This window comes from Nycticebus coucang, chromosome 18, assembly GCF_027406575.1.
Source record: "Nycticebus coucang isolate mNycCou1 chromosome 18, mNycCou1.pri, whole genome shotgun sequence".
Lineage (NCBI taxonomy): Eukaryota > Metazoa > Chordata > Mammalia > Primates > Lorisidae > Nycticebus > Nycticebus coucang.
Genome location: NC_069797.1, coordinates 62,153,768 through 62,180,496, shown reverse-complemented (window position 1 = coordinate 62,180,496; position 26,729 = coordinate 62,153,768). Strand labels below are relative to the sequence as shown.

The 26,729-nt window shown below is 44.2% G+C and overlaps 1 protein-coding gene across 1 annotated transcript in view; it reads right to left on the bottom strand.

The window, feature by feature from the left end:
- The window catches only part of ITGB3 (integrin subunit beta 3), a 57,471-nt gene extending 38,124 nt beyond the window's left edge, over positions 1 to 19,347 (bottom strand). Inside the window, exons 1-2 of the mRNA XM_053570081.1 lie at positions 19,083 to 19,347; positions 1,304 to 1,389 (exon numbers count right to left, since the gene is read on the bottom strand). Of these exons, the coding sequence (XP_053426056.1) occupies positions 1,304 to 1,389; positions 19,083 to 19,161 (165 nt within the window). The 5' untranslated portion in view covers positions 19,162 to 19,347. The remainder of the gene's footprint in view (positions 1 to 1,303; positions 1,390 to 19,082) is intronic.
- Positions 19,348 to 26,729: the final 7,382 nt, after the last annotated feature.

Sequence of the window (26,729 nt, the reverse complement as noted above, 5' to 3'; positions counted from 1 at the left end):
CTGCAAAAGAGGCTTAATAATATCATGATGGTGACCAAGGAAGGAGGCTACATCACAGTTGAGCAGCCAGTTCAGCCCACAGGGGAGGAAAACCTACAGGGGGTAGGGGAATGGGGAAAGAGAAGGACTCACCCATCTCTCCTCACCCTCCACCCCCAGCCCCAGGGAATGTTCATCTGCTAAATGAAGTCAATGTGGCCCAGATGTTGGGCAGCTGCCTCTGGAATCAGTTCTCGTGCTGAACATCACAGAGGCCAAGGCAGTATGTTGAGCTGTCCTGGCAGCCCTCCTGCCCAGTGATAAACACAACCTCCCAGCTCCCACTCCTCTCCCAGCCTCCCAGGAAGGTTGCCTTTTTAGGAAACTCAGCGAATCTGGAAGAGAAGCAGACAGAGGGAATGAGGGGCCCCGGTTAAAGCGATCATAAAACTACAGAGGGCAGGGACTTGCTGGGTGACAAAGAAGACAAAGACAAAGAAGCAGTCAGACCAGGAGCTCAGGTAACCACCTGCCATGGAGGGCCAGTGACTCAGCCTCAAACTATAATCACTGGGAATCTCTCCAGCCACATTCACCCCCACCCCCACCATTCTCACCAGCTCCAAATTTCCATCCCAGCCACAAATATAGCCATTCCCTCAGACTCACTCATTCCCTAGGGCCCCAGACACAACAAACACTCTGCTTAGACACAGCTAACCCTTTCCTGTTGCCCTCCCATCCTCACCAAGGAGGCCCAGCTCCTTCCCTCATTGACACCTGAGAGATGGGGAGGAAGGAGAGAAGGAAGCGAAAAGGAGAAGAAATGGTAAAGCCATGGGGCCCAGTCACCAGAAAGAAGGGAAGAGAAAGGATCCTCTGACTCAGCACACAAGTGCAAGATTCCTCTTCTATTTGCATTTTAAAATTCTAGGAAAAAGAAGTAGCCAGCACCCCCTTGCTGTCTATACCTGTACCTGTGCTGCCTCTCCTGTTGAGACCTGAGGCCCCTGCTTCCCTGGGATGTTCCGCCCCCACAAAGCCAAGTGTTGTGTGGTAAAGGGTGGCGAGAGTTATGGTTAGACCAGGAGGCCCAACCAGATTGGCAATGGCCAGGAGCTATGCAATAGACAGGGGGCAGTGTTCCCAACAACTTTCCCCCAACAGCCTGTCACCATCCACCAATGGAAAGGAATCATCCTAGTTTTGCTCAGAAGGGACAAGGGCTTATCTATTTAGGCGGGAGGAGATAACCTCATGGGTCCGTTCTTACACAAAAGCAGCTGAGTCTGGGAAGAAACAATGTCAGGTATCTGCTCCTTACCTCATCTGAGCACCAGGCACACATGGGACTCACAGCCAGACACTGCTGGCAAGAGCTCACACCTCGTGTGGTACAGATGTTGGGCCCTGCAAGACAAAGGCAAAGGCATTAGCACCTGATCTGGCTCAGTGAAGGTCCTGGCCTGCCCGATCCTTCTCAACTTCCCCAAACACCCAGGTTTACAGCTCTCAGGTGCACACAAATACTCTAACCCAGTGGTTCTCAACTTTCCTATAGCTGCGACCCTTTAATGCAGTTCTTGGGTTGTGACCCACAGGTTGAGAACCGTTGCTCTCACCATATCACAGACATTTACCAAACACAGGCTATTCATAAGGAAGAAGGAGAATGAGGAAGATTGGGAGAAACTCATCATTGCCCTCAATTAATGAGGCCACAGTGATAGCAAGTGATGGGGCAAGGCTGAGCCATGAACCCAAGTGTCAGATCATAACTGATGGAAGGCTTTAATTAACAACTGGCTTGACATCTGCATTGTGCAAATGAAAATATGAGGCCCGAGAAATATCCTCTATTCAATTATTATAGTGATGTTTGCAGCCACTGCACTGGGGTTCCACGGCCAAGAAGCACTGACATTAGCACATAGCCTAAATATGGTCGGGGCTGAGAGAGCCGGGTGGTAACCTCAGTGTTCCTCTGGCCTGCCGGGGAAAGCAAATCTTCTGAAATCTTCTCAACCTTCCCAATACATGTGTCTTGGAATCCAAGCAAAAAATGCTCCAGGGAGAAATACAGAAATGTTAGGAAAGGCTGACTGATATAAACTGGAAGAACATAAATTCTGGAGTTAGAAAGCCTGTAGTTGAATCCCGAATGCTCTTATTAACTAACTGTGGCATGATCTTAGGCGACTCATCTAAGCTGTATAAATGACAACGTCTCACAGGATTTGTGCAAGAATTCAGTGAGTTCAGGGAAGCACATGAAATACTCCAAAGCGCCAATCAAAGGCCAAAGAAAAGGCTGCAGGTGGGCGGGGGTGGCAAGGACAATAGGAAGAACCAAAATAGTCCTGAGAAGCTCAGACAGGAAGCCAAACCCAGGCACCTGCTTGCACAGAAACCACTGTCCTTCCTGCTTCCCCAAGCTCAGCATTCCTATTTCAGCCAGGTAAATGCAATGTCCCAGGGAGCCTTTTCCAATGTAAGGTACAGATCCATGCCTCCTTGTGACCCAGTCACCCTGACAGTTCTCTTATGCACATTCTAAAGGGGCCCATTTGCCCCCAGCTGGTGTGGCCAGCAAATCTATTTCGGGGAGAAATCATCCTGACCACTGGGCTGTTTTCCCAGTGTCCCCAAAAATTCTCACGGAAGTAAGTGTCTCAGTCCATCTTATTACTGTGACTGAATTCCCTCCCTCCCAACACCTTGGACAAAAAGACACTCAGAAAATTGTGTACACACACAGTATTGCTAAGAAAAATTACACAAATTTGGAAATAGGCAAAGGAAATATTGGGTGTCCCTTCAATGTAATGCAAGGTGTTGACAAAGTAGACCCACCATACTTATGGATCATCTGATTTTCTGAGAGCATGCACCTTGGTTTAACTGTTACTCTTTAGGATATTTTACAACTCTAAGAATAGAAGTTAACTTGTAGAAAACCAATAGCAATGGAAATGATTCTTTCTTTCTTTTTTTTTTTTTTGTAGTTTTTGGCCAGGGCTGGGTTTCAACCCACCACCTCTGGCATATGGGGCCCAAGCCCTACCCCTTTGAGCGACAGGTGCCGCCTGGAAATGATTCTTAATGAAAACAATGCTTATGACACGCATGCAACTATGATATGTATGATACTCACACAACGCCAGTGTTTTCTGTCTGGTAGGAAAAGTAACCCACAAAAGTTAAGGTTTATTGCCTTGTAGAACAGGCACTGACCAGTTTTGAATCTATTAGTTAATTCTTTCCAGCATTCCTTTGACTAACCAACTGTAACTCTTCCTCCTTTAAATTCTCTTTCAAACTTAGTCCTAACATCTTACTGGCTCCTAAATAATCAAGTTGAATAAAATCTTTGGCACATGTTCATTTTATATTTGTTACAAGAATCATACATTTAACTCTTTGCAAATAATACTTTAACAGTATCCATTACAGAGCGTCATTAAGGGGCAGAGAGGTCTAACACAATGAGTATACCCATAATTAGTAGGAATCAGTAGACTGTGGTCCTAATTGAGTCATCCACTAATAGCTGGCCTTAGGTGATTCATTTAACTCCTCTTAGCCTCAGTTTCTCCAATCCTAATATTCCTGCCATATTGTAATTATTTATGTATCTGCCTTAACATCACTGTGACCCAATAGATTTTAAGTTGTGGAGGCCTGCTCTGGCCTGCCTTCCCAGCTCCAGTTGTTCCCCAGTGAAGATGCTCAGTTAATATACACTGGAGTAAAGTGAGAGGTCACAGACTAGATCAGGTTTTGTTTGGTTTTGTTTTATTAAGCAGCTGAGCTCATTTCTCAAAATTATGCATAGAATTGTAATATGGCACATGTAAACACGTTGCAACGGTTCCTTAGACAATTTAAACTTTCATTTTTCTCTCCGAAAAACTAGATTGTGTGTGGAATCTTTGAAGCACCTCCTGGAAGCCCCAGATTTCCTAAGAGCCTTGAATCTATCTAACTTCAAAGGCCTTGCCCAACTCTAAAATTCTACAAGTAGGAGGCAGCTATAAGCCCCTGAGTAACCTCCGCGGCCCCATCCTCTGACTTGACTACAACTTTAGTGTGTCAATGTGGGGCTATGGAGTGGGAATTATGACACTGGTTCCATGCCTGGCCCTAAAGCATCAAGGTCGCCTTTGAAGTGGGGCAGCTCTAAGCCACACAATGTCTGCCATGGAAGAAAGGCAGCCGGTAGATTCAGAATGCATGAATGTCCATAATAAACACTGCGAAGAGGGCTTCTCTCTACAAGGGCTGCCTGGCTATCTCTTAGCCTTACAACTGCTCTCTCCCCAAGGAGATGTGAACACAGTCTCTCTTTATTGCCGCATCAGTTCTGAGAGGAGGATAGCCTCAACTATTTCAGGTATCTCCCTTCCTTTTTGGAGTTTCCATGGAAATTGGCTGGGGGTGGGGGTGGGGGGTGGCTGATTCTGGACATACCTGCCATTGATTTTCACCAGGCAAGAAGCACAAGGAGCCCTCAGGAAGAGTTAGAAGAGGGACGAGGACTGTGGGAGGTATGGGCACTGTGAAATTATTTTTAAAGATTTTTCCCAGTCTATCCATTCACCCATCTATTCATTCTCAAATTAGCATTTCCTTATGAGTTCTTGCCTTGTAGCCACAATAGAAAGCCCTGCCAGACACAAAATAAATAACAGCAGGTCCCTCCCAGTGAATAAGGGGTCCCCGACCCCAGAGGATGAAATAAGCCGTCCTTTAGAAAGTCATCCCTGGGGAGTCATGGTTTCCCAGTTCCCTTTATCCCCTCTTTTTAACCAATCTCAGGTTGATTTCATGAGAACCAGTGATCCCCCCACCCACCCCACAATACCCCCAACCAAGTCCCACTACCAGCACAGGCTCCATGGAATGCAGTGGTTTAAAGTGCCTGACTCATCAGAATTTCCTGCACTGGGCCCAGGCGGATTCAATGAGCTGTTGCTCCAAGGTCACCCCTCCCTCATGAACATGTGGAAGGAGTCTGGGCCTCTGTTTCTAGTCATTCACAAAGCCACGTTCCTGTTCAGCCTCCGGGGCCACTTCTGGAGACTCAGCCCTTCTGGAGAAGCAGGGATCTTCACCAGGAATGAACACCAATCACCCCTTTCCTCCAACAATTTAGCCAGAGCCAGGAAACAAAGTGAATGGGCCTGGTTCTTCACAGGGTGTCTGCAAAAATGAAATGAACCAATCCCTGAAAACTTTGAACACAACAGCTGATGCACACAAAGTCCTCCATAAATGCTGCTGCTTGCTGGAGTTGCTACTGTTTTATTGCTGCTGATTTTATCCTGAGTCTCAAGTTGTTTAGGGCAGGTGAATATTTTACCTTTTTTTTTTTTTCCTTGAAAACTCCATTCTACAGGACACTAGCCACAAAGCTAAGTATGCTTTGAACTGGACAGGGGAGGCAGTGCAGAGCTAGAAAGTTATCAGGCCAGAGAAGAATGCTCAATTGTCAGATCTGACTTCTAAATGGAGTTACGAATATTAGTGTTCAAAAATCCCAATCAAGGAGGGACAGCCAATAAGAGAAAAGACAGACAAGGGCTGCCAAGAAGTTTGCCTGGAAAGTAGACACAGAAGGCTGTGGTCTGGCACATTAGCGTGAATCACAGAACCAGAAAAGACAATAGGGTGGGGAAAATAGAGGTGAAAAAGGAAACAAGGAAGGGAGTTGGAACCAGTCATAATGCGTCAATAGGGGCTATTTTCAGGACATGTTGTCCAATGAAACAGGATGCCAGAATTCAGGAACAGCCACCCTGATCAGTCCACGGGACTTTAGGAGAAAGCTAACTCAGAGTGAGAGGTATTTACTGGGAAGAGAGGACAATTCGTTCAGTAAAAACTATGAACATCTCCCTATTGTGTGCCAGAGAGGAGGTCCAGCCTGGGTCCCCTGCCCTGCTACTGACCTTTGACTGATCACTTCCCAATTAGGTCCCTGGGGACAACAGGTGACTCAGACAGGGCCTGATCTTCAGAACAAAACATCTCGTGCTAACTGCTCTACGTATGTGCAAGTGGTTTCTCTAGACCAAGTTTCTAAGAAACTTTATTTTACTCTTGTTTCTTCCTTAAATGTAACAGCAGCTAAGTAACCCAAGGGAACAAGAAAATGGAGTTCAAGGTAATACACACCGCTCAGCAAAAAGATCTAATAAGCACTGCCTAAAGCAGCAGGGAATCCAAGCTACTGTTTTTCATCAAAATTAAAACTATGGATGTAGTATCTATCCTGACTACAGAGATTTTTAAAGTGTATCAGAGCCAATTACACATGGTATTTAACAGTGGAAAGTATTTGGATATAATTTGCCTTCACCAATATTAAAATGCATTATAAGTTGACTTATGTCCCTAAAAAAGACATGTTGAAGTTCTAACCCCCAGTACCTTTAATTGTAACCTTACATGGAAATAGGGTCTTTGTAGATGTAATCAAGAAGAGGTCATTACAGTGGGACCTAATCCAGTATGACTTATGTTCTTACAAGAAGAGGAAAACATCACATGAAGACAGAGAGACCGTGATATGGTAACAGAGGCAGAGACTGGAGCGATGCAGCTAAAAGTCAAAAATACATACCAAGCATTTCCAGTCACCACCAGAAGCTAGAAGGAGACAAGGAAGGGGTTTTCCCAAGCCTCAGAAGGAGCATGGCCCTTGATTTCAAATTTTTTACCCTCCAGCAAGAATAAATTTCTGAGCTGGGTATGCTGGTGCATTCCTATAATCCCAGGTACTTGGGAGGTTGAAGCAAGAGGATCACTTTTGAGACCAGCCTGGGCAATATAGCAAGACCCCTATCAAAAAAAAACAATAAATAAATTTCTGTTGTTTGAAGCCACCCAATTTGTGGTACTTTGTTACAGGAGCCCTAAGAAACTAATAAAAATGAATTTGTAAACTATTTCATAGTTTATATGAAATGACTGTGAGGACCACTGTCCTGAAATACTTAGCATGACTGAAAAATGCCAGTCTGGAATGAAAAATTTGCTATGATTAACCCACATGTGAATACAGTTGGAAAAGTAGTTATTTGAGCTTTAAACTTTACTACCAATATGTATCAATGGTGTCAGCATTTGTTCATTTGTTCATTTACTTGACACATATTCATTGAGCATCTACCTGGGCCAGGCACTGCAGACACATGGCTGAACTGAACCAAGGCCCTACTCTTGTGAAACTTAAATTTTATTTAGCAAGATGGTAACAAAACATACACAACAAAAACACACAATTTCTAAGAGTGGCAAATTCTGTAAGAAAATAAAAGAGGATAAAGGAATGGCAAGCAATGAGGGAAGAGGAGTCTCCTTTATGTTGTTGTTGTTATCGTTGTTTGGCAGGCCTGGGCTGGGTTTGAACCCACCAGCCCTGATGTATGTGGCCAGTGCCCTAGCCGCTGAGCTACAAGCGCTGAGCCATGGAGTCTCCTTTAGAGAACATGGTCAGGAAAATTCCCTCTGCTAAGCTGACATTTCAGAATGATGTTTTTGGAGGGAACTGTGGTAAGATCTAAGGCACAAGTATTCCAGAAAGAACCCTAGAGGAGAGCTGGATAGGTCTCAGCCTATTACAGAAATGACAGGAAGGAAGAGGAAGGAAGAGGGAGCTGGAGAAGCAGTTAGGGACCAGAACACTAGAAAGGTGTCGGCCATGGTAGGGAGTGTGGATTTCATTCTCCATATGGTGGGAAGCCACTAAAAGAATTTAAGCAGAGGTGAGCAAAAACAGATAATTCTGGCCACCAAGGATTGGTGGAGGACAGACAGGAGGGAAGCAAAAGAAAAAGAGACCAATTAGAAACTTATTTTAAAAATCCAGGTAACAGATGGCAGTGGTCTGGATTTGGAGGGGAGTGGTGTCAGTGATGTGGTCAGCCTCTAGATATATTCCAAAGACTTGCTGATGGATAGCATATAGGGCATGAAGGTGTGCACAAATATGAACCTGAAAGAGCCAGTCCTTTAAGTTTTGGCTAAGTGGACCTAAATTTTAAACACAGGTAAGCAGCCATTTGTTAACCAGATCACACACCAACTCTGAGTTCTCCAAACACCCACACCTCTGTACAACTTTGGGACTTGAAGAGCTCACCTCCAATTGCCTCAGCTGCCTTGACCAATCAAGGGTCAGCTGTATCAACCACTGGAACCAAGTGAGTTTGCATCCCTTACTTGCATAAACGAACCTGATTGGAAACCTAGGCAGAACTTTCATTATAAAACCCTGAACTCCCCTTTTCAATAAATGGTGCTGGGAGAACTGGATAACCACACGTAAAAGACTGAAACTGAACCTGCACTTTCACCACTTACAAAAATTGATTCAAAATAAATAAAAGATTTAAATCTAAGGCATAAAAAAATAAAAATCCTAGAAGAACGTGTGGGGAAAATTCTTGAGGATGTTGGCTTGGGGAAAGATTTTATGAAGAAGACTTTAGTGGCAATTCCAACAACAAAAATAAACAAATGGGACTTAAACTTGAGCACAGCTAAGGACACAACAATCAAGGCAAATAGACAACCTTCTGAATGGGAAAAGACATTTGCATGTTGCAAATCTGACAAAGGTTTAATAACTAGGATCTAGGGAAAACTCAAATTAATCAACAAAAAAAGAGCAAACAATTCCATCTATCACTGGGCAGGAGACATGAACATAACCTTCTCTGAGGAATATAGACGAATGGCTAACAAACTTATGAAAAAATGCTCATCATCTTTAATCATCAGAGAAATGCAAATCAAAACCACCCCAAGATATCATCTATCCCCAGTAAGATTAGCCCACATCACAAAGTCCCTAAGTTGCAGATGCTGGCACGGATGTGGAAAGGGGGGAACACTTTTACACTGTTGGTGGGACTACAAACTAACACAGCCTGTCTGGAAAGAAGTATGGCGATTCCTCTGAGATCTAAAATTAGACCTCCCAATTGACCCCACAATCCCACTAGTAGACATCTACCCAGAAGAAAAACAAAAAATTGCCAAGATATGGAGACAACCTAAATGCCCGTCAACTCAGGAATGGACTAACAAGCTGTGGTACAAGTATACCATGGAATACTGTTCAGCCATAAAAAAGATGATGACTTTACATCTTTCGTATTAACCTGGATGGAGTTGAAACACATTCTCCTTAGTAAAGTATCACAATAATGGAAAACCAAATATCCAATGTACTCAACAGTAATATAAAACCAGTAGATGATCTAATTCACGCTCACACAGAGGAAAAACTCATTTCAATTCAAGTTCGGGGGTAGGAGGAATAAGAGAGAGAGGAAAAGGAAGGAGAGGGGCTGGAGTGCTCCCACACAATGGGCACAATGTAGGGGTATGGCACACCTTTTGGGTGTGGGACACAACTACAAGAGGAACTCTACCCAACAAATTCAAATATTGTGACCTGGTTGTTTGTACCCTTGCATTAACTTGAAATTAAAAAAAAAAGAAAAACCCTGAACTGCCTTTATTCTCTAAAATACACCTTTGTTTTATACCCTATGAAGGTTGCATCTGTAACCGTTCCCTGGGATAAAGTCTCTTTTATCCAAATTCTTTCTCAGAGAACTTTGTTCAAAAGGGAAAGATAGGAAGGATTTTGGCCTGAGCAAGTGGATCCTCTTTGGACTAAGCTAAGATGTTTTGACCACCAGTCATACCCTTTCACTGGCCCCTCAACCAGTAGGTCCTGCCCTTATAAATGAAGTCAGATCAAGTCCCGTTATCATCTCCACCTGGCTAATTAGGAAGCCATGTGCTGAAGTCTGCATAAAGCCCCTCCTGGGGCAGAGTCTTGTCTTCTGCATGGTCACGGTCTAAAATTAACATGCAGCCCCTGAGGAATCTGGGAAGGCAGGGGCAGCAAACCAAAGGACACCATGGTAAGGGAAGTATGCAGACCAACAGGAGGCCTTGGGGCTGAAGTTACCCTTGCCATTCCGCTGGCCATGTGGCCTGAAGCACATGCCTTCATCTCCTGTGCTCTAACGCCCAAGTGCCTCTTGGATTCTATGGCACAGTCCTATTCAAAAATTTACAACTGCTTCCTACTATTTAATAGGTTTAACCCAACCACATCAGCCATGCACTACAGACCCCAAACAGCTCCTTCCTTTCCCCCATGCTCCCAAGTTGCTGGGATTAAATGAGGTAACCTACTTGAGAGAATCACCTATAGCGGATGCTCAATAAATGTTCATGTCCTGCCCCCTCACCTTCATCTATTCACTTCCTGCACCAGGAACACTCATGCCCCGCCCCTCTACCCCAGGGCCAGATGTGAGAGGGCCCTTTGTCTCTGATAGTAAAGAAATCACTCTGGCTGGAAGACAAGGGTCCACAGAGCTAGACCTCACCAATGCCACTAAACTCGTGTGATCTTGGGCAAGTCACTTCACCTCTTAGGAACTCCCTTTTTGCTTTTCTATAAAACAAAAGGAGTCCAAATATATGGTCTTCAAGGTGTAGCCAGTCCTGGAAGTATCTACTTTTCCAGTCAAAAAACCATCAACAGGCTCAGCGCCCGTAGCACAGTGGTTATGGTGCCAGCCACATGCACCGAGGCTGACAGGTTCGAGCCTGGCCCAGGCCAGCTAAACAACAATGACAACTGCAACAAGAAAATAGCCGGGTGTTGTGGCAGGCACCTATAGTCCCAGCTACTAGGGAGGCTAAGGCAAGAGAATCACTTAAGCCCAAGAGTTTAAGGTTGCTATGAGCTATGATGCCACAGCACCCTACTTAGGGCAACATAGTGAGATTCTGTCTCAAAAAAAACAACAACAACAACAAAATCAACGGGGCAACTAACACTCCACCAGGTCTAGTATCCTAGGGCCCACAATCCTTCAAACAATGCACAAATCACCATTTCTTCTTAATGGCCCACCTAGTGTTTGACTCAAATGCTGTGTCTCAAAGTTCTGGAAAATTTTAAGTGCACCAACCCCACCTCCCATCTGACTCACTCAGCATACAGATGAGGCAGGCCTGTACCAAGCTCCACTGAAGGCCCAGCCCAGCAGCGCCCTATTGATGACCTCCTTGGCATCCAGCTGTCCAGCTCTGCTGCCCTCCTCCCATAGCTCATGTCTTATAGGTGTGGACAGCAGGCAGCCCATCTTAGTAGGAAGGCAAGTTGGCAGGAACTATTAAAATTTAAATTTAAAATATTCATGCCCTTTGACCCAGCAGCTTTCAAGAAATGTAGTCTGTAGAAACATTTGAACAAAGGTGCATCATATATGAATAAGGATATACCCTGTAGTTTTATTTGTAGTAGCACATAATTAGGAATGACTGCAATGTCTCCCTGCAATAGGGATCTGGTTAAGTAAATTCTGATACAGCCGTATAACAGTATGTCTTCTAGCTAGACTTATAGCTCTTGAGATAAATAATGGAAAGCCACAACAAACATAAAAAGATGCCTAGGAAGATTATTAAATAACAATGATCCTATTATGAATGACCCACTTTGAGAAACAACAATAATGATAAATAAATGTATATGTTGACATACACATAGAGGAAAGAAAACTCTGCAGTAACTGTCAGTGGCAGTTATCTTTAAGACAACACTACAAGGAACTTGTACTTTCTATATTATTATATTTTTGTCCTGCCTGACTTTTTTTAACAGCAAGCTGAATTACTTTTTTTAAGCTAAAAGAAAATTAAAGCTATTTTTAAATGTCCTCTATTCTGCCTCCCTTTCTACATTTGTATTTATTTAAATATATGCTCCTCCCCAGTCCTCTACAAACTGCACCATCTGTATCAAAACTTCTTGGAACCCCAAAATTCAGCAGGAACACAAGAATAAACTTTGGGATCAGGGTGGATGGAGAGATGCTGGTCAAAGGATAAGGATATGAAATTTCAGGTACTCAAGAGGAATAAGTTCAAGAAATCCACCTGGTGACCATAGTTAATAACAATGTATCATCTACTGAAAATTCCCAAGAGAGTAGATTTTAAGTGTTCTCACCACAAACAAATATGTGAGGCACTGCGTATGTTCATTAACTTGATTTTAGCCATTCCACAATGTGTACATATTTCAAAACATCATGACCACCATAAATATATAAAATTTTGTCGATTTTTTAATTAGAAATAATAATAAAAGAGAATAAAAAATAATAATTAACTTTGTCCAGCCCACTAGCATTCACCAAGCCAGAGCATGGTCTATCCTCAGCTTGTGGCAGTCCCAGGAAGGAGACACCACCCTCCCCTCCACTGGGGCACTGGTCAAACATTCTCCTCACAGGTGGCTCCAGCAAAGGTTTAATCTGGAGCTTATTATATATTGTGGTTAAAATAGAGGTTTGGAACCATCAGTGGATCTCATAGACCAGGTTTTTTCTATCCAAAAATTCCCTCAGCAAGGAGATTTAGGATTGACTACAGGGACTTTTAAAGTAGCTACTGAATGTTCCTTTTGCCAAATTTCTGGAGCTCTTCCAGGGCAGTTTTTCAGGTTTGATTTCTTTTTTTTTTTTTTTTCATATCCCCAGTCGGCTGAGTGCTAGCACAGTAGAAGATAGAAAACCTTTGTTGGGAAGTGAGAAGTTTTTTTTTATGGTCACGTCCACAGCATTCAGTTTGATTTTAACAGCAGGACTCCCCTTTTATTCTCAAAGAAATCCTTACATGAAATTCAAAGTTTGTCAATCAAACAAGAAATTTCACTTGAAGGTGGGGGGAGCGCCAGAGCAAACCTTGGTTTCTCCATTCATCTTACCTGTTCTGCAGCCTTGAGACACCAAGAGACTGAGGCCCAGAGTTAAGACACCTGTTCCAAGTCACCCAACAAGTTGATTAAAAAGCCTACAGAACTATGAACTGGATGTAGGTGTTTCTTAATTTCAAACTCATAGTTCTTTTTCACAGTTTTGGGGGGGGAGGTTTTGTTTGTTTTTTTGTTTGTTTGTTTTTGTTTTTTCTGTATGAAAGGAAGTAGCATATAACACAGTTTAGAAAAAAGAATACACACACACACACATATACACAGACACACCGGGCTGGACACAGTGGTTCACTGCTGTAATCCTAGCACTCAGAAAGACAGAGGCTGATAGATTGCTTGAACTCAGGAGTTTAAGATCAGCCCGGGCAGCGCCTGTAGCTCAACAGAGTAGGGCGCCAGCCCCATATGCGGGAGGTGGCGGGTTCAAACCCAGCCCCGGCCAAAAACTGCAAAAAAAAAAAAAAAATTCAGCCTGAACAAGAGTGAGACACTATCTCTACTAAAAATAGGAAAACTAGCCAGCGTAGAGGGAGGTACCTGTAGTCCTAGCTACTCGGGATGTAAAGCAAGGGGATTGCTTGAACCCAGGAGTTTGAGGTTGCTGTGAGCTATGATGCCACAGCATTCTACTACAGAGCAAGAAAGTGAAACATGTCTCAAAAAAAAAGAGAGAGAGAATTACATATGCAAGGGGAAAATGTCTGAGTACAACACACCACCTCCTTTATGGTAAACATTATAAGAGAGTAGAATCAGAAGAGAATCAGCAATTTTCCTCTCCAATGTTTGACTTTCTTATGTTGGGCATGTATCACCTCATTCATTCTTTCCTTTAATGTTTAAACATCTTCATTAACTGAACTAAAAAAATGAACTAACTGAACTCAGAAACAGGGATGGCGTGAATAAGTAGTCTCTTTGTGGGAACATGACAAGAAAACACAAAGGAAGACTTCTAATGTGGTTGTTTTTTCAGAGATGCTACCAAAAATAAAAGAAGGTAGAAGAGCCCCAGGTTTACTTAATAGCTTCTGGCTCCACAGATGGTGACACACCATATTTGGCCACAAAATATGTATGGCTTTTAGGACCAAGAATAACAAAATTGTTGGTTGCTGCAAAATCCTATACAATATCCTGACATATTTAACTACTTAGCCCTTGGGAAATCTAATGACTTATGTATGGCAAACACATCCAGCCAATTAAAAAATTTAGAAATTGGGTCTGGTGCAGCAGCTCCTGACTATAATCCTAGTCTTCTAAGCCTCTGGGAGGGCAAGGTGGGAGGGTGACTTGAGGTCAGGAGTCTGAGACCAGCCTGAGAAAGAGTGAGACCCCATCTCTGCTAAAAAGAGTAAATATTAGCTGGGTGTAGTGGTGGGCACCTGTAGTCCCAGCTACTCAGAAGGCTGACGCCAGAGAATAGCTTGAGCCCAAGAGTTTGAGGTTGCAGTTAGCTATGAGGCCACCACTGCACTCTAGTCCAGGGAACAGAGCAAGATCCTGTCAAAAAGAAAAAGAAAAAAGGGAAGGGGAAGGAAGGGAAGGGAAGAGAGAGGGAATATTTAGAAATTGAAAACCGGATGGCATCTCTGGGTTTAATGGATCCAGCCCCACAGCATTCAGGGAAGATGGAGTAGCCTTGGGAAACCTCTTAGAGTTACTGACACATGGATCAATCCCACATGGATCAATCCCAAATACATTAAAAGTGAATGAAGCCACACTGAAAAGCCACATACTACATGATTTCATTTATATGACACTTGAGGGAATTTTGGGGGGTGATAGAAATTTTCTTTATCTTGGTTATCGTAATCATACGCATCTGTCAAAATTCATAGAACTGCGCTGGTCCCATATGCTGGAGGTGGCGGGTTCAAACCCAGCCCCGGCCAAAAACCACAAAAAAAAAAAAAAAAAAAAAAATTCATAGAACTATATACCTAAATAGGATAAATTTTATTATACATAAATAATACTTTAACACCTAATTTTTAAAAAAAAGTTTCTGATAAGACGTGGTGGGCAGCGCCTATGGCTCAGTCGGTAGGGTGCCGGCCCCTTATACCAAGGGTGGTGGGTTCAAACCTGGCCCTAGCTGAACTGCAACAAAAAAAAAATAGATGGGCTTTGTGGCGGGCGCCTGTTGTCCCAGCTACTCGGGCGGCTAAGGCAAGAGAATCGCTTAAGCCCAGGAGTTGGAGGTTGCTGTGAGCTGTGTGATGCCACAGCACTCTACCGAGGGCCATAAAGTGAGACTGTCTCTACAAAAAAAAAAAAAAAAAGACCATATGCATGAAAAGAAAGGCAGATTTTGTCTTCTTTTTTTTTTTTTTGAGACAGAGTCTCACTACATCACCCTCGGTAGAGTGCTGTAGCGTCATAGCTCACAGCAACTTCAAATTCTTGGGCTTAAGCAATTCTCTTGCCTCAGCCTCCCAAGTAGCTGGGACTACAGGCACCCGCCACAACGCCCGGCTATTTTTCTTGTTGTTGCAGTTGTCATTGTTGTTTAGCTGGCCCAGGGCTGGGTTCGATCTGCCAGCCCCTATGCAAGTGGCCAGCACCCTAATCACTGAGCTACAGGGGCCAAACCATGCTGGAGAATCTTACATTTTAATAAATACCAGCAGTTTGCATAGGGGGAATATGCAGTTCCCTAAACAGTGTCATTTCCCTGCTCCCAGCTTCATTTCCACTAGTGGCCTAAGTGCCATCAGGCACAACGATCTTCCCACTCAGGAGGGGCCCAGGTTCAGGAAAAGGGAGAAGAGGCGATGGGGTGAAGCAGTAGGCCTGCTCTGTGGGCACAGAAAGAGCTGGGTAAAGTCAGTGGTTTAGCCCCGTAACAGCTCAGTCACTCTCCTGATTAATTATCTGTCTGATTCATGAGTTGTGGTTCTTGTGGGCATGCTTCCTGGTGATTTCTGCCAACAAGGGCAGAAGGATTCTTGGAGCTGGGAGGGCATGATAACCAGAGATGCCAAGTGGGGTAGAGAGCTGTGGAAAAGGAAATTCTAGAGTCTAGACTCCACCTCCTCACTGTCACCTCCTGGCCCCATCTTCTAGGAGGAGACCGCCTCCACTCCTTACTTTTGCCCTCACAATAGAGGAAAATGTCATCCTCCTGATGGTTTCTCCCAAAGGGAAAAAAAGCACAGACACCTCACAGAGGAGCCCTTGAGTTTCCAGGACCCTCAGAGCAGAGGTCTAAATGGTGCAATAGTACAGCAGTCTAAATGCCCAAAGAACTCATGGTCTTGGCTGTATTTCTTATGCCCTAGGAATATCCAGATGGAGCACTTGAGAATCCTTATTGAATGAATATAAATATTCAAATATCAGGTTTCTTAAAGTGAGCATGTCACCTCTAGATGCCTTTTCATAGCATCCCATAGGCATTTATTTTGCTGCCTATGTGCCAGGCACTGGGCATAGAGTTTTGAAAATACTAGACATGTCCCTCTCATAGAACAGGAAATCTTATGGTTGCCTTTTATTTTCCTGTTTTCCCAAAGAGGACTTGAGGTTCTTTCATAGATAAAACAAATGTATGAGCCTCTCTTCTCCTTGGCTCCTTTTGTGGATTCTTGTTGGGTCAGAGTGGCCAAGGTATACCAAACCACCAACAATGATACCAAACCACGAACAAGGAAAGGATGGAAATAAAAGGGGCCCCCTCCCACAGAGATGTGAGAACAGGGACCCATCAGTCTCATTCTGGGAGCCTGGATCGTGCTCATGTATGAAGCAGTAACAGCTCCTGGCCACAATACATGGCAAATAGCATGGATAGGAAGGATAATGACAAGAGTAGTTGCTGTTTACAGAATACTTATTTTAGGGGGTTGTTTCATTTAATCAGCATAATCATAGAGGTATTGTTTTCTCCACTTTACAGATGAGGAAGTGGAAAATCCAAGAGATTAGGTTAAGGTCACCCAACCAATGAGAGACAAAGTCAAGAATCAAACCTACATCCAACTAGCTTTAAACAATAGCTCTCCCGTTTGCCCTCCAACCAGGCTTCCTCCCATACTTTTCCAAGACCTGAGGATTCCTGCAGAGGGCTTCAGTTGGAGAATTTCTAAGATATAAACTCCAGAAGGGAAATAAGCACTGCAGCTTGGAATTAATCAGGTTAGAATAAAAATCTAAAAATGAGGAAGCCACAAAACCCAACACTTCTTGGGTGAAGCTAAAAAGATCATCTTTGTACGGAAAATCAAAAACTTAATGCTATCCTCAAACAACCTCTCCTCTACCCGTATGTGCACCAGACTCTCCTATTCTGGGACAGCCCGTCTGTACCATCCCCAACCCCACCCAGATCTTTCTGTGTCCCTCTAACACTTTGTGCCCCAACACAATTCTACTCTCATCCTCACAAACTGCTTCCCCAGAGATCTAATTATATCCCTGCTACCAACACTGGGATGGAGGGTGTAAAAATAATAGAATTTGCTTGTGGGGAGATGGGCTTATTACTCTGGAAGTCTGGTTCTAGAGTCCCTGCTATTCAACATTACCCTACCCTGCCTTTCAAAGGGGTTCTGGGGCTAATTCAGCACAACTCATCACCATTCCTAGGATTGCTCCCCATCACAGGATAAACCTCTGAATAGATCTCCTAAATGATCTTTAATGCAAACTTAACTGCATCCGTGCAGTAGAATCCTACATGGATGATTACAACTGTGTGAACTAGACCAAGGAAAGACATATTGGAGCTCCAGAGAAGTTGGGAATAGGGATGGAGACACTCCTCAGCTTCACTAACATCCAGCTAAGCACTGTGCTAGGCACTGTCATATGTTACCTCATTCCTTCTAAAACCGTAAGAAAATATGATTATACTCAAAAGTGAACTCAGAAAACTGTGGATGTAAGAAAACTTTTAATGAAAGTAAAAATTGTTTTAAGTCTGTGGAAGCAGGCATCTCTGTAGGAGAAAGCTGAGTTGCCCTGTATCTGACCAAAGGCTCTAATATCTGCCAGGGCAAAATGCTGGAGAGTCATATTTCCATGCAGTGGTCATCAGGCTGCTCACTGCAAGATAACGGTATCAGTTACCTAGTCTTAGTCTCTAGCACAGAAGTTCAACAATAACAACTTAAACAGCCTGCTGTACATCAACGGAAACTCCTCCAAGGTATCCTTGTCCTGTCTAGTATCTGTCCATACATCCATAGAAGAATCTTGAAAGCAGTCGTCAAAGTATTTTCCAATAGTTTATCTTTAAAATGGACTTATCAATAAATCCTAACCTTTTATTTAAAAAAACTCTTTTGCAGACTCTAATTACTTTACAAGTACTAGTGTTTTCATTAAATGTGTATATATATATGTGTGCGTGTATATATATACATTAAATATATGTGTGTGTGTGTGTGTATATATTCTCTTGTAGCGTCCTCTGTGAAAGAGTCCCCAGCGGACCAGTAACTACAGTCCCCTCTTCTACCCCAAGCAAGACTGCCAAGGGCTCCGGAAAGGACAGGCAGCACCCCAGGGCTGTGCCCGCTCTGTCCCTCGGTGCCTCTCCCCAGCACCAATGAGGCCGAATGCCGCCTACCCTGGCGGCTGATGGGGTGCGCAGCAGCAAGGGAGACAAAGCCAGGGATGCAAGCCAGCCCAAGGGAGCCTTGCCGTGGCTCCTCGCATACACTTAAGATTTGGGGGGTGCAAAGTCTGTCCTGAAAGTAAAGGCACCGCAGCCACTGGAGCGGGCCACTGGAGGAAGCAGAGCTCTCATCCTGCTCCAAAACATTCCCGCAGGGAACCGCCAAGTTTAAAAAAAAAAAAAAAAAAGAACACCTTGGAAGAAAGGGTAACAATCGGAGAAAAAGGCAATGTTGAGTAACTTGGCAAACGCGCGCGCGCGCACGCTCTCACTGGAGAAGACACAGGCGCATCCCTCGGCCAACGCGCGGGAGCAGCTCCGGGCCGCCCCACATGCCCGCGGCTACCGGGGCTCAGCCTGCAGTTCGCCCGCCGGGGCTAAACGCGGGTTCCAAGATGCGCCACCCCACCGGGGTGCCGAGGCCGCCCGGGAAGGCTCCAGACCCGGGTGACAACTTCGGAGTCCGGGAGGACCCGCCCCCGGGCTCGGGGCGCCTCTCAGCCCTCACAGCTCCGCGCTCCGACCGCTCCGACCGCCCCGGCCGGGACGCGCGCACTCCCGGAGCAGACGCGCGGGTTTGCCGGCGCCGAGGCTGCAAACGTGACGGCGCTGCGGATCCGGGAGAGCTGCTCCCCGCGGCGCGGACGCCTCACTCACCTCCAACGCCGACGCCCGCCAGCGCCCCCAGCGCCAGCAGAGCGGCCCAGAGCCGGCGGGGCTGCGGCCGCGCTCGCATCTCGTCCGCCGCCCGCAGCGCTCCGCCCGCCCCACAGCGAGCAGCGGCGGCCGCGGCCGCTTTTCCCGCAGCGGGAGGGGAGGGGACGCGGTGGGTGGGACGCAACGGGGCGGGCCGCGGACTCCTGCTTCCTCCCCGCGGGCCCTTTTCTGGACCCTGCTCCTGAGAGGGAGCGGTGGGAAACCGCGGCTCCTCTCAGCGCCTCGCCTCCGCCCACGGGACTCTGCCTGCCAGCTAGCCAGGCGAGGCGAGTCCCCACTGGGCACTTGGTATGGTCTGAGAGGCCAGGAGCCAGTTGACTTTGCCTGGACCCTTCCAGTCCCGCCTCCTCAGAGACACATCAAGGCTCTCTGTTTCACCTGATTGTTGGGACATTGCCCTCAGTACCTCCAGTTTCGTTCATTCGCCCTTTCATTCATTTAATTGACAGACATCTATTCAGTGCCTTCGCTGGACCTGTTCAGTCCTTTATTATTCACTAATTTTCCCCCCTTGGGTTAGTTAAGTTTTCGGGTAGATTGAAAGCCTCTTGAGGACAAGTCCACATCTCAAGCTTGCATAAAGCAATGATAGGTCCGTGAAGAGCCTCTCTCTACAAATACTTCTTGCACTGAGCAGGTGTTTGATAGACGTTTCTGAACACAGTCAGCAAATTGCCTCCAAACTCTTTAAACTCACAAGCTTTGGAGCTTTATCCTATTTTCCTCAAAGGCCTCCTGCCTGCTTCCTGAACACTCAACCCTCACCTCAATCCTTTCTTTAGGTCCCTGGGTCTCTCTCAGTCTGGAAACCTCTGGAAGCTCTGAGGCAAAATACTATTGCTGTGAGCAAGAAGGCCCCAGGAAGTGGCTGCGCTGCAGCCTGCCTGAATAGGTAGCTCCAATGATGATAAACAAAGCTTGAGGTCTCGGTTTTGAGACAGCTGAAAGTCCCTCTAGCTCCTGGGTGTCCATAAAGGCTTTTGAGCTGCCTGTGGGCTTTCCCATGGCCTCTCAGTGTGCCCATTGTCTCCTGAGATCACACAAGATGCCTGACAATTGCCCCAACCCATCTTTCCAGACTCATCTCCCACCCTAGCCCATAATGAGACTGTCATTCCCAAACACTCCATGCCTTTCTTTCTGAGTGATCTTCCTTCCTTTTTCCATTTGGAAAATTCCACTTGTCTTTCAAAATATCTCAGATTGTCATCTCTTCCATGTAATTTTGTCTGACAACCTCCAGCCTCCAGCCCAACCCTCTGCCAAGGTGGATATTCCCCCCTCAACTCTCCTAAACATTAAAATACCTTAATAGTAGTAGCACCCCTCAGTAGAAGTGTCACTAGCAATTTGCAAGGAAGGGGACAAGAGAAAAGTCAATATTGAAAACGGTGAGTAGGCCCTCTGACCTGGGCTTTGACTCTTGTTTTCATCTACCTCCCCTGACTGCCCAGGGCTTCTAGGCCAGAGGCATTTTAACAGTGTTGTCATTGCCTTGAAGCAAAGTCCAGGTCACATAACCTGGTTACATCTCTGCCTAGATATTTATTTATTTGCTTAATTTCCACATTTATAACTAATCTCCAACCTCCTGGAGCTTAGCCCTGTTAGCACCAACAACATACTTGGGTGGTTGACACCAAGTCCTCAGCTCTAGCCCAAGCCCTGGCAAACATGCCATCACCATGCAAGAGAGTCCTGTCCCTGCTAAGTTCCCATGCCCAAGAAAAGCAAAGGGGCTAGTCCATTTACATTTAATGTAATAATTGATGGCTGTGTTTACATCTACCCGCTTGTTATTTGTCCCATCTTTTTGGTTTCTTTGTTTCTCCTTTCCTCTTTCTTTTGTAATAATTCTTTTTTTCCTTTGCTGACTTTCTAGCTTCACCTCTTCTTCAGGTGGGGGTGGTGTGTGCATATGTGTTTGCTCTAGGGATTACGGTTTGCCTCCTTACTTTATCATACATAGTCTACCTTAAATTAATGTTGTACCATTCCATAAAATGTAAGAACCTTATAACAATATAATCCTGGGAACACAACTTTGCTCTCTATGCAATTATTGCCATATATAATATTCCCCTTCTAAATATATAATAACTCACAATGGAATTTTTAATTTTTGCTTTGAACAGTTAGTGGCCTCTTAAATTAAATAAGGAGACAAAAAAATAGCCATTTAATTTTACCCACATAGTGAACATTTCTCATATTCTTCATAATTCTCAGTTTTCATCTAGTATCATTTCCCTTTATCCTGAAGAACTTTAGGAAATTTTGAAATGAAGGACAATATGTTCAACTTCCGTTTGTTTCACCCTCATCTGTTTTGTTTTTGTTTTTTTGAGACAGAGTCTCACGATGTCACCCTCCCTAGAGTGTCATAGCATCATAGCTCACAGCAACCTCAAACTCTTGGGCTTAAACAATTCTCTTGCCTCAGCCTTCCAAGTAGCTGGGATTACAGCACCTTCATCTTCAATGATATTTCTTAAACATAAATTTTTTAGTTGACAGGGTTTTTTTCTTTCAGTTCTTTACAGATTGTCCACTGTTCTCTGGCCTCCATCATCAGTGATGAGAAGTCCACAATCCTTTTTTTTTGAGACAGAGTCTTCCTATGTCACCCTTGGTAGAGTGCTATGGCGTCACAGCTCACAGCAACGTCAAACTTTTGGGCTTAAGCAATTCTCTTGCCTCAGCCTCCCAAGTAGCTGGGACTACAGCTGCTACAACCGCCCATCACAACACCCGGCTATTTTTTGGTTGTAGTTGTCATTTTTGTTTGGCAGGCCCAGACTGGATTTGAACCCACCAGCTCCAGTAAATGTGGCTGGTGCCCTAGCCACTGAGCTACAGATGCTAAGCCTCCACAATCCTTTATACCTTTGTTTCCCTATCTTCCCACTCTGGCTTTTTTAAAAAAACTTTTTATTTTGAAATCATTCATATTTAACAGAAAAGTTCCCAAATACTAAAGAGAGTTCCTTTATGTCCTTTATGAAGTTTCCCCTAATGTTCATATCTAATATTTTCTTTTTTCTTTTCTTTTTTTTTTTTTTTTTTTGTAGAGACAGAGTCTCACTTTATCACCCTTGGTAGTGTACTGTGGCGTCTCAGCTCACAGCAACCTCCAACTCCGGGCTTAAGCAGTTCTCTTGCCTCAGCCTCCCAAGTAGCTGGAACTACAGGCATCTGCCACAACGCCAGGCTATTTTTTTGTTGCGGTTTGACCGGGGTGGGTTTGAACCTGCCACCCTCAGTGTATGGGGCCAGCGCCCTACCCACTGAGCCACAAACACTGCCCTTTCTTTTTTTTTTACGTCTTACATTTTCGCATCATACATACCAAACACAGGAAATTTAAATTAATACAGAATTTGAAGCCGGATGCGGTGGCTTGCATCTGTAATCCTAGCACTCGGGGAGGCTAAGGCAGATGGATTGCTTGAACTCAGGAGTTCAAGACCACCCTGAGCATAAGCATACCCTGGATCTACTAAAAATAGAAAAACTAGCCCAGCATTGTGGTGCATGCCTATAGTCCCAGCTACTCAGGAGGCTGAAACAAGAAGATCGCTCAAGCCTAGGAGTGTGAGATTGCTATGATCTATGATGCCATGGCACTCTACCCAGGGCAACAGAGTGAGACTCTGTCTCAAAGCAAAAAAATTACAGAATTTTAATTTTGCCAGTTTTCCCACTAATGTCCTTTTTCTGGTCCAGGATCCTTCAGTCTGCAACATTTTCCCAGTCTTTATCTTACATCACCTTAAAACTTGAAAGAAGTCTAGGCCAGTTATTTTACAGTAGTATATCCCTCATTTGGGGCTTTCATTGAGGCATTTTGAACAAAAATACCACAAAAATGATGTTGCATCTTCTCGATACATCATAGCAGGGTTACACGATGCTGATAGGTCTTATTACTTACAAGGTTAACTTTGGTCACCCAGTTAAGGTGGTATCATCCAGTTGTATTCACTGTACAGCTACAATTTTTCTCTTTGCAATTAATACATATTTTATGAAAAGATATTTTAATTCTATGAAAACATCCTGTTTGGCTTTATAATTTCACTCACTAATCCTAGTAACCAACAATGGTTCTTAATTGCAACAATTATGACTGCGGGATTTGATTAATAGTGATTTTCTACTTCCTTCTTTCCTTCTATAGCTAGTAATTGGTATTTTACAATAAGGAACAGCTGTCCCTTCTCTTTCATTACTAAGATTTATTTATATTACTATGAACTCATGAATATTTATTTTATTTTATGGGTTCTAATTCAATATTATCATAATAATGCTGCCCAAATTGTTCCAGGTTTTTCTGTTATTCTCTTTCTCTTGGTTTTGAGGGGGTTTTTCTATTTTTGATTTTTCAGAAATCTTGACTATAAAGTGAGTAGCTGTTGTTTTCTTTGTATTCATCTTGCTTCGGTTTACTGTGACTTATGTATATATAAATGGCTTATTTTTTCCCATGTTTAGGAAATTTTTAGCCATTATTTCTTCAAATACTTTTTTCTACATATTGCCCCTCTCCTTACCTTCTAAATCTTCAATTTTGTTTTTGTTTTTGTTTTTTTTTTGAGATAGAGCCTCACTATGTCGCCCTTGGTAGAGTGCTGTGGCATCACAGCTCACAGCAACCTCAAAGTCTTGGGCTTAAGTGATTCTCTTTCCTCAGCCTCCCAAGTAGCTGGGGCTATAGGCACCTGCCACAACACCCAGCTATTTTTTTGTTGCAGTTGTCATTGTTCTTTAGCAGGCCCCCCTGGGCCAGGATCAAACCTGCCAGCCTGGGCAGCTGTAACCACTATGTTACCTATGGGTGCCAAGCCAATTTTATTTCTTTTAGACTACTTGATATTATACCACACATCTCTGAGACTTATTGTTTTACTTTAAGTTTTCCTAATGACATAGGATGTGGAACATCTTTTCATATGCTTCATTGCCATCTGTTTATCTTCAGAGAGTGACTATAGGACATGCTTCTAACTATAGGACATAGCCCAACAATTCTAACTATAGGTTCTTACTTGTTCATCTTCAGAGTGTAGTTTTTATCATAGGATATGGTCCTTACTCTGAAAGTATGGACGTCTGGGTGTCTTCTAAGTACCTGAGTTGCTTAGACTAAAACTCTGGCTAAAACTCCAACTTCTCCAAGCCACGTGAAATCACTAGTGCTCTGTTCAGCTCTCAGCTGCAATCTGATAAGCCTTACAGAGTCTCACCCTGTGCAGCCCTCATCCAAAGACCATGGGGAATACCCATGCAGACTTCTGAGAGCACCTCTCCATTCAGTTTCTTCCTCTCTAAAAGTCTTCTCTGAAAATTGCAGCTCCCTTAGTAGCCCAGACCTCTAATTTATTCCCCTTACGCCCACTGAGACCAGCTTCCACCTTCCCGTACTGCTATCCTGAAGGTGTCCCCATGGAGAAAACTGGGCAGATACAGGACGCCTTTCATGTGTTTCTCTCCTCTCAAGGATTATTTTTCTGCTCTACCTATTGTTCAGGACCCGAAGGCAGTACCTTAAATATTTCTCAAAATGTATTATTGTTTACATGGGAAAGCAAGTCCCATACCAGTCACTTTGTCACAGCCAGAAGCAACAGTTTCGTAATTACTTATTTATTCCACCTCTTCCTCCAGCACTGGACAGTGCAGAGACTTATCTTTATGTTCACTAGAAAGCCCTCAATAAATAAAAGAATCTCTTCCTATTTTTATTACCTTTTTAGCAGCCCTCGATAATTAATTTTAACAAACTATTTATTCAGCAAAGATGTCAGGAGGTTTGCATGTCCGTTCTTTGATTTGCCTAAGTGCCATGCTCCCCAGCAGATAGAACCATGGAGAGACACATGGCAGGTGGAAGAGCTTCCTGAGATTCATTTAAGAGGCAAGAGTCAAGTTATCTAGTCCGTTGCCCAACTGTGGCCAGGCTGACACCAAAATTGGTATGCTTTCCCTGTTTGTCATCAATAGTCGGGCCCCACTGGGGAGCCCCTACTCCTACTCAGTTCTTCGATGTCATCACTATAAGTTTTGTGGCCAAGGTTATGGTCAGTTTTTGCACCTCCTGCCTTCAAGGCCATGTTTGATCACCCTTTCTACAAAGACTCAGAAGGTCTGGAGTCAGGCCCATTCTCCAAATCCTCTCTACACTCATTTCTTTATCTGTAAAAAATAACCATTTCCTGCCCTTTTCTCCAGACCTAATCTCACGTTACCTCCTCCCAACACACACACACACACACACACAGGTGTGAGGTTCCATGAGACCATGGATGTGATATGAAAGCCCTTTGGGACAGAGGAGTATGTTCTTCGTATTATTATTTGTAAAGCAGTTGCAGATCTCTCCCTGCAAATCCATTCCTCTACTTAAGGAGACCAAGTGTGGTGTAGCATATTGGCTCAGAATCTTCCCCTCCTACACATTTGGCAGAGGCTCTTCTTCTGTCCATTGAGAGAGAGATGGTCCAGCTGTTCCTTTGGCTTGCAGGAGAATGGACTTTTCAGAGTCCACACTGACTAAAATGGTATAACTTAGAATTTTTTTATAAGCATTTATTAAGCATCTGCAGTATGCCAGGTGCTTCTCAGGATACTAAGAATTCAATAGTGAAAAGCAACAGGCTCTACCCTCCCAGAGCTTGAGCCTGGTTGGGCCTGGAGCAATCAACTTCTATCTTGGAGTACAACTCCGCACTCATCCTCATGTACAGCAGTAGCACTTCCTCTGCAGGGAAGAAAAACTGATAGCCCAAGGACGTTCCATCCCAGTTCAGGATATAAGGGAATGACTTGCCGAGCCTAGATTCAAGCTTTGTGCCCTGTACCCATAAAGGGCATCACATGAATTGCTCATGTCCCATCTCAGACCAACCCATACCCCTTCCCCATCCCTGCTCCAGAATGAAGAGGTGCAATTCATTCTGATAAGAGGAGTGCTGATTAGGTTCTAGCCCCAAATTCCTGCTCTGGTATCATTCTAATTCCCCAGTAAGCCCTCCTTGGGACCCTGCTCCAGTGAATCCAAACTTACAGCCAGGCTCCAGATCCTTTCTTCTCAGACGTCTTAGGCACTCCATATCTGCCTTCTCAAGAGACAGGTGTAAGGATTGACAGTACAACAGCCAGGTGTTCAGAATTTGAACCCTACATCTATCCAAGGCCAGCCTGAGCCACATAGTAAGACCTTGTCTCTTAAAAGAGAGAGAGAGAATCCTAGATCCATCATTTGCTAGCTTAGTGACCCTGGCAAGTTACTAAACCACCCTAGGTCAGCTCCTTCATGTATAAAATAGGAGTTAAATGAAAAAAAAAAATAATGTAAGACACTTATCACTGTCACTGGCATGTAGTAAGCATTCAATGAACGTGAGCTATTTTTTTCTCCTTAGGATCAACACATCTGGGCTGGATTCCCAGGCTATCCCCAAGTTCTGCTGACAAGTCAAGACACCTACTGCTTCATCGTTGCTACCTGTCTCTGGCCCCCTTGGTCAATGTTGGCTGAATTGAGGCAGGAAGATATTATAGGATATGGGCAGCATGTTGACC